At 40.2% G+C, this 11,558-nt stretch overlaps 1 protein-coding gene across 1 annotated transcript in view; it reads left to right on the top strand.

Annotated features, from left to right (window-relative positions):
* Positions 1-1,312: 1,312 nt before the first annotated feature.
* COQ8B (coenzyme Q8B) overlaps positions 1,313-11,558 on the top strand; it is a 99,099-nt gene continuing 88,853 nt past the window's right edge. Inside the window, exon 1 of the mRNA XM_053721781.1 lies at positions 1,313-1,409. Coding sequence (XP_053577756.1) covers positions 1,402-1,409 — 8 coding nt within the window. The 5' untranslated portion in view covers positions 1,313-1,401. The remainder of the gene's footprint in view (positions 1,410-11,558) is intronic.

Raw genomic sequence — 11,558 nt, 5'->3', positions numbered from 1 at the left:
AAAGTTGTTTAAAAATGTATAACCTATCTGAATCATGAAAAAAATGTTATGGGTTTAATGTCCCTTTAAAGGGACAGTATACACTAATTTTCATATAACTGCATGTAATAGACACTACTATAAAGAATAAGATGCACAGATACTGATATAAAAATCCAGTATAAAACCTTTCAAAAACTTACTTAGAAGCTCTCAGTTTAGCTCTGTTGAAAAGGCAGGGATAGGCAAGGTGTCCGTACACGGACACTGGTGTCCGTGACTGGCCCTTGCAGTGTCCACCGCCCATTTTGCTGTGGGGAGGGAGGAGTAAGACAGATGAATACTGGTCCTGACTCCTCCTTAACACACGCGGCGCCACGTTTCGCAGGGTTGTGGCCACTCCCACATGATCCAGAGTAGAAAGAACTCACCCGGGGAACTCTGTTAAAATCCACATAACTTTATTTCGTTCACAATGCTTAAAAACATTTTCTTTTTCAGCATACAGGTTTAAAAGGATCCTCCGTGCATTATCAGATAGATAAGGTAATATGCAATGTAACCAATTGCATATTGTAGTGTCATGTTTCTTGTAACCAATGGTATGTTACTAAGTGTCTTTTAAAACACGGAGGTGTGTGAGGGGGTCATACAGCTTTGACTACGGCTATTCGCCGAAACGTGTCAGCTGACCCCTTGACGCTACTTCAGTGGACCAACATGTGTGTCTAATACACAGATGCACGGAGGATCCTTTTAAACCTGTATGCTGAAAAAGAAAATGTTTTTAAGCATTGTGAACTAAATAAAGTTATGTGGATTTTAACAGAGTTCCCCGGGTGAGTTCTTTCTACTCTGGATTGCTTTTTGTACCTTTAATCTGGGTTGAGCTCTGCAACGGGAGGCGTGAACAAGGTCCCAAATAGTACACCGAATTTAGGACCCGGGCCGGTGTCTCTGAGGAGGAGAGGAGCTGAGCGGTGAGTAACTTCCAAACTTTGATTTGATTTTACTGCTAATAGGAGCGTTATAGTTACACCGCACAAAAAGAGCCCTCTCTATGGACCGGAGCCGGTCTGCCACACACACATAGAAAAGCAAAGGAAGCACAAAGTGTGTATATAGTTTGGCCGTTACTGACCCGGTTGTCCTAGTAACAAATACTAACGAAGGATTACAAAGTGTACTCACAGCAAGTGAAGGGACTTTATTATAACGTTTATATATATCATTTTTGATGTGGAAAATCTTTGTGTAATTGAATATATGGAACGCAGAGACTGATCACAGTGGGGGAAGGTTAGACTCAGTGCTGTTATCACTCCCACATGATGCCGCTTAGTACCAGAAAATGACTCTGAGTGAGACAGAGAGAGAGGGAAGATTCAAGAACAAGCTGCCACTGTGTCCCTGGAGCTTTATATGCAAAGGTAAAGCACTTTAACCAGCACCTGAGATTTATTATAAGTAGTATTTAAATAGAAAGAAAAGATATAGTAAGGTTGTGAATCATAACCTTAGTATATATTTTCTTTCTGATTAAATAATAGGAAAGGGAAAATATTTAGTGTGAATAAAATTAGTGACTTGTCAAGAGACTGCTAGCAATATTGGGTGATAAGTTATGGAATAAATAAAGTCTGAGTGAAATACTGGATGTGTATCTTCTGCATCTGTATAATAACAGCCAGCTCTATACAAAGACACAGAAGTGACACTGGCACATGTGTATAGCCAGACAAGGGCTGGTTATAGGATCAGTGGTATCTGCATCAGTATAATAAAATTCAGCACTATAAAATAATAGTTTTAATTGTAAATGTACCTTGGTGTCCTTCACTAAAGGTCTTTACTTTAGAAAATGTCCGCCACAGCCTTGGCTCGTGCCTATCCCTGTGAAAAGGTAGCTGGAAAGCCCACTGCAAGTGGGAAATTAGACCCTCCCCCTTCTTTTGTATATGAAAAGACCCTTTACACAAACAGGAGCAAGCTGGTGTAGGTAGCTGACGGTATTCTCCTAAAACTTTGGGGCTTGGTTAGGAGTCTGAAAATCAGAGCAATGTTATTTAAAATTAAGCAAAACTATACATTTAAAAAAAAAAAAACAACAACTTTATGGGCTATATAAATAGATCATCTACAAAACATTTATGCAAAGAAAAAATGAGTGTATAATGTCCCTTTAACTACCCTGTTTTTCTTTCACTTTGGTCACATATTTTTTCGTGTTCACCCAATATAAGTGTGAAAAATACCTGACGTTCCAGTTATACTACATACTTACTGAGCATGTTAATTATTTAAAACAGGTCAAGTCAATAGTCAGATATAATCTGTACTGAAACATATGTAAACTGGTGCAAAAAACTTATAGATAAGCTTGTAGGGTTGCCACAGGTAGATAAAGTTGAAAGTAAATATGATCGTTTGAGTGCAATCGCGATTTACGCTAGAATGATTACCGCGACTTCGGAGCTCTGGTTAACTGTTTTGCGAAACAAAAATGTGTCACATCAAAAATACATTACAAAGTACAGGAGAGAGAGAGAGAGAGAGAGAGAGAGAGAGAGAGAGAAGAGAGAGAGAAGAGAGAGGAGAGAGAGAGAAGAGAGAGAGGAGAGAGAGAGAAGGGAGAGAGAGAGGAGAGAGAGGAGAGAGAGAGAAGAGAGAGAGGAGAGAGAGAGAAGAGAGAGAGAAGAGAGAGAGGAGAGAGAGAGAAGAGAGAGAGGAGAGAGAGAGAGAAGGGAGAGAGAGAGAAGAGAGAGAGGAGAGAGAAGAGAAAAGAGAGAGAAAAGAGAGAGAAGATAAGAGAGAGAGAGAAGAGAAGGGAGAGAGAGAGAAGAGAAGGGAGAGAGAAGAGAGAGAGAAGAGAGACAGAAGAGAGAGAGGAGAGAGAGAGAGGAGAGAGAGAGAAGAGAGAGAGGAGAGAGAGAGAAGGGAGAGAGAGAGAGAGAGAGGAGAGAGAGAGAAGGGAGAGAGAGAGAGGAGAGAGAGAGAGAGAGAGAAGAGAGAGAGGAGAGAGAAAAGAGAGAGAAAAGAGAGAGAAGATAAGAGAGAGAGAGAAGAGAAGGGAGAGAGAGAGAAGAGAAGGGAGAGAGAGAGAGAGAGAGAGAGTGAGAGAGTAATTTTGACTTTCCTATCCCTTTAACTCCTTAACGACACACGTCATACAGGATACGTCTTACACAAACTGGTCTTTAACCCCTTAAGGACCGACGACAAACGATGTACGTCCTAAAAAAAAAATGCACCGGACATCGATGGCCGCAATCGTTGGTGGGTGGGCGGCCATTGATGGCTTCTTGGCTAAAGAGGGGGGCTGGATCGTGGGCGGGAGCCGATGTGGGAGGCGGGTGAGCAGCCATTGATGGCTTCTTGGCTAAAGAGGGGGGCTGGATCGTGGGCGGGGTAGCCGGGGGCGCGCACGGACATGCGTGCGTGTGCACGGGGGGGCGGCGGACGGGCGCGTGCACGGGGAAGGAGCGGGTGGGAACCGTTACACTACAGAAAAATGTAATGTTAATAAGTTGGAGAAAGGGGGGAGGGAATGCATATAAAAATGATCTAAGGGATCTGGGAGGGGGTGGGGGAAGCTACACTACAGAAAAAAAAATCAAAAAAAAAAAAAATCAATTTTACTGTAAACTGGGTACTCGCAGACAGCTGCCAGTACCCAAGATGGCTCCCAATAAGGTAGAGGGGGAGGGTTAGAGAGCTGTTTGGGGGGGTGTGTGTTCTAAAAGAAGTTGTCTACCATAGGAATGTGTGTACCACGTCACTTCCGGTGACGTGTAATTAGCTATTGTAAGTTTGTGGCGCTCACTGCGCATGTGCAAGAGGCCCAACCTCCTCCAAACAGCTGTTTAAGCCAGCTTATTTGATAACAACGGGTTGCGGGATTCTATGGGCCGTGCCGCGCATGTGCACATGGCCCTGCTCTTCACTCATCACACAAGACCCTATTGGTTGTACAGCCACTGACTTAACGGACCAATCAGATAATGCAGTCACGATTTTTTCCTATGTATTATATGATCAGTCCGTTTGATTTGCCCACGTCCATTCACCAAGTTGTTCTATCGCAAGCCGCAAACTTGCCGTGCCCGGGGGTCATGCATATGGGGTTTACAGGGGGTGCTGATGGGGCTCACGTAAGTTACGAAGGGGGTGCTTATGGCGGTTACAGCGGGTGCAGATGGGGCTTATGGACCTACATAAGCCCCATCTGTACCCTGTAACCCCCATAAGCACCCCCTGTGTAACTTACATGAGCCCCATCAGCACCCCCTGTAAACCCCATAAGCACGACCCCCCCCCGGGCACGGCAAGTCGGTGGCATGCGATGGAACAATTTGGTGAATGGACGTGGGCAAATCAAATGGACCGATCAGATAATATATAGGAAAAAAGCGTTACTGCATTATCTGATTGGTCCGTGAAGTCAGTGGCTGTACAACCAATAGGGTCAAGTGTGATGAGTGAAGAGTAAGGCCATGTGCGCATGCGCGGCACAGCCCATAGAATCCCGTGACCCGTTGTCATCAAATAATTCGGCTTAAACAGCTGTTTGGAGGAGGTTGGGCCTCTTGTGCATGCGCAGTGAGCGCCACAAACCTACAACAGCTGATTACACATCACCGGAAGCGACGTGGTACACACATTCCTACGCGGCAGACAACTTCTTATAGAACAGGGATCAGGGAGGTTGGGGGCTAAGGGGCATCCTACACAGCAGCATATGTAAATATGCTATATGTAAATATGCTAAAAAAATAACAAAAATGAAAGATACCTTTTATTTTAGTACTGGCAGACTTTCTGCCAGTACTTAAAGGGACACTGTACCCACATTTTTTCTTTTGTAATTCAGAAAGAGCATGCAATTTTAAGCAACTTTCTAATTTACTCCTATTATCAATTTTTCTTCGTTCTCTTGCTATCATTATTTGAAAAAGAAGGCATCTAAGCTTTTTTTTGGTTTCAGTACTCTGGACAGCACTTTTTTATTGGTGGATGGATTTATCCACCAATCAGCAAGGACAACCCAGGTTGTTCACATAAAATGGGCCGGCATCTAAACTTACATTCTTGCATTTTAAATAAAGATACCAAGAGAATGAAGAAAATTTGATAATAGGAGTAAATTAGAAAGTTGCTTAAAATGTAATGCTCAATCTGAATCACGAAAGAAAATTTTTGGGTACAGTGTCCCTTTAAGATGGAGGGGACAATTGTGGGGTGGGGGAGGGAAGAGAGCTGTTTGGGAGGGATCAGGGGGTGTGATGTGTCAGGTGGGAGGCTGATCTCTACACTAAAGCTAAAATTAACTCTGCAAGCTCCCTACAAGCTCCCTAATTAACCCCTTCACTGCTGGGCATAATACACGTGTGATGCGCAGCGGCATTTAGCGGCCTTCTAATTACCAAAAAGCAACGCCAAAGCTATATATGTCTGCTATTTCTGAACGGAAATTATTTACAAACAGCTTGTGCCATAATTGCACAAGCCGTTTGTAAATAATTTCAGTGAGAAACCTAAAGTTTGTGAAAAAGTTTGTGAAAAAGTGAACAGTTTTTTTTATTTGATCGCATTTGGTGGTGAAATGGTGGCATGAAATATACCAAGATGGGCCTAGATCAATACTTGGGGTTGTCTACTACACTACACTAAAGCTAAAATTAACCCTAGAAGCTCCCTACATGCTCTCTAATTCAGTGATGTGCGGTGACTTCAGAGGCTGGTGAGGCAGTGTCTAGGAATCGGATACGCCTTCATTCTTTAGATATCCTTTGTTGAAGAAATAGCAATTGCACATGGGCGAGCCAATATCTATATGCAGCCACCATTCAGTATCTACTGAGCATATTTAGATATGATTTTCAACAAAGGATATCTGATTTTCTTCATTCTTTTGATATCCTTTGTTGAAAAGCATATCTAAATATGCTTATAAGCTATCGAGCATATTTAGATATGAATTTCAACAAAGGATATCTGATTTCCTTCATTCTTTTGATATCCTTTGTGGACAAGCATATCTAAATATGCTCAATAGCTACTGAGCATATTTAGATAAGCTTTTCAACAAAGGATATCAAAAGAATGAAGGAAATCAGATATCCTTTGTTGAAATTCATATCTAAATATGCTCAGTAGCTACAGAGCATATTTAGATATGCTTTTCAAAGGATATGTGTGTGTGTAGTGTATATCTGCATGTGTATGTATATGTGTGTAATTGTATACATGTGTGTGTGTTTAGTGTATATCTGCTTGTGTATGTATATGTGTGTAATTGTATACATGTGTGTGTTTAGTGTATATCTGCATGTGTATGTATATGTGTGTAATTGTATACATGTGTGTGTTTAGTGTATATCTGCATGTGTATGTATATGTGTGTATACATGTGTGTGTTTAGTGTATATCTGCATGTGTATGTATATGTGTGTATACATTTGTGTGTGTTTTTGCCTTTACAACAACACAAGTACATTAGTTATCATAATATCTAGTTGCAAGTTCAACACATACAAACCAAAATAATGTAACATGTCTATCTATTGTACGTTGTATTATTTCTATCTAGAAATAAATCTCACCTCCATCTTAGCAAAAAGAAGAAAAAGAAAAAAGAGAAAACTTTGTGGCCCTTTGAGACAGAAGTTTGGACACCCCACAATCTACAAGAACACAAGTGTGTGTGTTATAAATAATATCAACTAACTAACTTCATCAAGTGCCGCCAGCCGCCACCTACCTAAAAAAAAGAATGTGATTCAATAGATTGGCAGCCTCAGTCACTCACTATAAGTCAGACTCAGAGTCACACAAAGCTCACTCCCAATAGCCCCCACTCTTCATTTAACCAGGTATATTTTTCACAATTGAGCAGTGACAGCCATTTTACCCCATGGCTGCTAGTAACATAAAAATCAACATTTTGTCTCTCTGCAGTCTGCACTCTGCACCACAAATGAACAGCAGTTTGACCCCCTTGACTGCCACTTATTTACTTCTGCTCCATATTTGTAATGCAGTGATGCATATGAGATATTTTACATTAATTAAACCTATGGACTTTAAAAAACTGGACAAATAAATAACTAGTATCAATAATTTCCACTACATATTGCCTATTATTTAAATACACCTCTCCTCATTTACATCTTGCCTTCCCTAGGTAGAACAAAAAATTGACTTGCAAATTTTTGGATATGGACAGTTGGACACCATTGATAATTGGGGGTATTTCAGTAATTATTGGGGTTCTTAGCAGCCCCAAGATCCCTCTTGAGCTGACTCAATAGGTGAGAGGTTACATAAAATAGGTGACTTGATTTAATAATAATTATTACTAGTAGTAGTAGTAAATAACCAAAAACAGGCTACAGCTTTTATAGTGACTGAGACGACAAGGAAGTTGGTTTCTTATTCAAGCTGTTTCTTATTCGGGAAATTCTGTTTCTTATTCATGGAAGTTGGTTTCTTATTCAATTTTTTTGTCAGACTGCTTTAAATTTACTTTAAAATAAAAAAATAGGTTTTATTAAAATAATAATATGATTCATATAATGTAGTTACACAGAGGTGGAATCTCTTTATATAACAATTAGATATACAAACTTGAAAAAAGGGCATACGTTGGCACCACTACAAATATTACTATTTTGAATAAATAACATATTTTCAAAGGGTTAATAACCATTCGGCCACTGATTTCACTATGATTTTACACAGGGTAGATCCCATTCCCCCTCCATGTCATTCAATTGTTTTTAGCCTGGCCCAATGGTGTTTTTGCCACAGAAATTGATGCCAACATTGGCATAGGTGACATAATTCTCATTTTTGAATAAGTAACAGATATTTTCAAAGGGTTAATAACCATTGGGCCACTGATTTCACTATGAATTTATACAGGGTAGATCCCCCTCCATGTCATGCAATTGTTTTTAGCCTGGCCCAATGGTGTTTTGGGCACAGAAATTGATGCCAACACTGGCATAGGTGACATAATTCTCATTTTTGAATAAGTAACAGATATTTTCAAAGGGTTAATAACCATTGGGCCACTGATTTCACTTTGAATATATACAGGGCAGATCCTCTTCCATGTCATGCAATTGTTTTTAGCCTGGCCCAATGGTGTTTTGGGCACAGAAATTGATGCCAACCCTGGCATAGGTGACATAATTCTCATTTTTGAATAAGTAACCAATATTTTCAAAGGGTTAATGACCATTGGGCCAGGCTAAAAACAATAGCATGGCATGGAGGGGGATCTACCCTGTAGATATTCATAGTGAAATCAGTGGCCCAATGGTTATTAACCCTTTGAAAATATCTGTTACTTATTCAAAATTGAGAATTATGTCACCTATGCCAAGATTGGCATCAATTTCTGTGCCCAAAACACCATTGGGCCAGGCTAAAAACAATTGCATGGCATGGAGGGGGATCTACCCTGTATATATTCATAGTGAAATCAGTGGCCCAATGGTTATTAACCCTTTGAAAATATATGTTATTTATTCAAAATAGTAATATTTGTAGTGGTGCCAACGTATGCCCTTTTTTCAAGTTTGTATATCTGTTATATAAAGAGATTCCACCTCTGTGTAACTACATTTATATGAATCATATTATTATTTTAAAAAAAATTGAATAAGAAACCAACTTCCATGAATAAGAAACAGAATTTCACGAATAAGAAACAGCTTGAATAAGAAACCAACTTCCTTGTCGTGTGACTGAGCCTGCTGGGGCCCTGGGCCATCTTTTCTTTTCTTTTAGGCGGCACTAAGTTGAAGTTAGATAACTTGAGTTGAACTTGTCAACTTGATATACATTTATTACAACGAACTTGCAGCCTCGCTGCCTCTATAGTCAAGGGAAGTGACTTGAGTCACTTGACTATTTTGGCAGCGAGGCTGCAAGTTCGTTGTAATAAATGTATAAGTTCAACTTCAACTCACGTTATCTAACTTCAACTTAGTGCCGCACTGCCGCCTAAAATAAAAGATTGGCCCAGGGCCCCAGCAGGCTCAGGAGGACAGGAGTCACTATAAAAGGCTGAGGCCCGCCACCCGCCACTGACAGTCTGACACATATCTAAATCAATCTAATAGTAATCACAATTATTATATCACAATACATAGTCGATTCGAACTTCGAAGTTAACACAGTCACTGTCACACAACAACAACAGAAGAAGACAGTGAGTCAGTCAACCTGAACCCCAACCCCGCCACCACTGACCTACCTAAAAAGATGCGCCGCCGCCAAATATAGATAACAAGTACAACAAGACAAGTTGAAGTAGTCTTCTACGCTCCGGTTGCATGCAGAGGCGTAACTAGAAACCACAGGGCCCAGGTGCAAGAATCTAAGAAGGGCCCCTCACCCCCCACCCCCCACCCAAAAAAGTGAGTTTTAAACATATATTATTATTTTTTTTTAACATTTATTACAGAAAAAAATGTGAATCAGATCACGTCTGCAAAAGGAGGTACCCTGTGCGAACTGTCTGTGAGATGGTCTGACCCCCCCCTATTACTGTATATAGTGACACTGTTTAACCCACCAGTACTGTATATAGTGAGTCAGTGACACAGTCTGTAATCTGCCGGTGAGATGGCTGGCCTGACCCTACCAGCCCCAGTACTTTATGTCACAAACTACTGTGGTCACTTTATAGTCCTGCCCCCCCATACTGTATATAGTGGTACTGTATAGTGACACTGTTTACCCCCTCCCCTCATGCTGTAGTAACAAGGTCTGTAATTTGATGGTTCCACAAACAAACACAATTGCGACCTCAGCACCCCCTGTAGCTTTGCCCCTGGACAGACAATAAGCACTGTGATATTACTGTGACACTGGCACCAATTAGCTCAGACAATAAGCATTGTGATATTACTGTGACACTGGTACAAATTATCTGAGACAGATAATAAGCACTGTGATATTAATGTGACACTGGCACCAATTAGCTCAGACAATAAGCACTGTGATATTACTGTGACAGTAATATCACAGTGCTTATTGTCTGAGATAATTGGTGCCAGTGTCACAGTAATATCACAGTGCTTATTGTCTCAGATAATTGGTGCCAGTGTCACAGTAATATCACAGTGCTTATTGTCTGAGATGCTTGGTGCCAGTGTCACAGTAATATCACAGTGCTTATTGTCTGAGATAATTGGTGCCAGTGTCACAATAATATCACAGTGCTTATTGTCTGAGATAATTGGTGCCAGTGTCACAATAATATCACAGTGCTTATTGTCTGAGAAAATTGGTGCCAGTGTCACAGTAATATCACAGTGCTTATTGTCTGAGATGCTTGGTGCCAGTGTCACAGTAATATCACAGTGCTTATTGTCTGAGATAATTGGTGCCAGTGTCACAATAATATCACAGTGCTTATTGTCTGAGATAATTGGTGCCAGTGTCACAATAATATCACAGTGTTTATTGTCTGAGATAATTGGTGCCAGTGTCACAGTAATATCACAGTGCTTATTGTCTGAGATGCTTGGTGCCAGTGTCACAGTAATATCACAGTGTTTATTGTCTGAGATGCTTGGTGCCAGTGTCACAGTAATATTACAGTGCTTATTGTCTGAGATGCTTGGTGCCAGTGTCACAGTAATATCACAGTGCTTATTGTCTGAGATAATTGGTGCCAGTGTCACAGTAATATCACAGTGCTTATTGTCTGAGATACTTGGTGCCAGTGTCACAGTAATATCACAGTGCTTATTGTCTGAGATAATTGGTGCCAGTGTCACAATAATATCACAGTGCTTATTGTCTGAGATACTTGGTGCCAGTGTCACAGTAATATCACAGTGCTTATTGTCTGAGATGCTTGGTGCCAGTGTCACAGTAATATCACAGTGCTTATTGTCTGAGATGCTTGGTGCCAGTGTCACAGTAATATCACAGTGCTTATTGTCTGAGATAATTGGTGCCAGTGTCACAGTAATATCACAGTGCTTATTGTCTGAGATACTTGGTGCCAGTGTCACAATAATATCACAGTGCTTATTGTCTGAGATAATTGGTGCCAGTGTCACAATAATATCACAGTGCTTATTGTCTGAGATAATTAGTGCCAGCCCAGTATCACAGGATATATTGCTTGAAATCACAAAAATGTATTGTGCTATCATCTATGATATAACACTTACAGAATGCCAAAACACCATGATTGTCTTTCTAAATGAGCTTCTGTCAACACCAATAACAAATAGATTTTATTAACATATGATTATAAAATGTTCTGATATAATTTTGTTAATTAGACTGGTACAAAAATAATAAATAATTACAGTTTTGCTTGGTAAAAAGTGTTAATATTGAATATGCTAATAAATATACTTCAAAAGTATAAAAATAGTTGTATGATCTATATTAAAATGTAAATAAATTAATGTATAGAAAGTATACATGTAACATTACTTTTAAGGAAAAGAAGTACAGATCTGTATATGACATCCATAGATAACTGCATGAGAGGTGCAGACAGTGGGACCAAGAGGCACGCGATGCTATAAAGGCACAAGCCACAG

This window comes from Bombina bombina, chromosome 7 (assembly GCF_027579735.1).
Source record: "Bombina bombina isolate aBomBom1 chromosome 7, aBomBom1.pri, whole genome shotgun sequence".
Classification (NCBI taxonomy): domain Eukaryota; kingdom Metazoa; phylum Chordata; class Amphibia; order Anura; family Bombinatoridae; genus Bombina; species Bombina bombina.
Note: the sequence above shows the minus strand (reverse complement) of the source record. Positions and strands in the feature narration are given on the sequence as shown.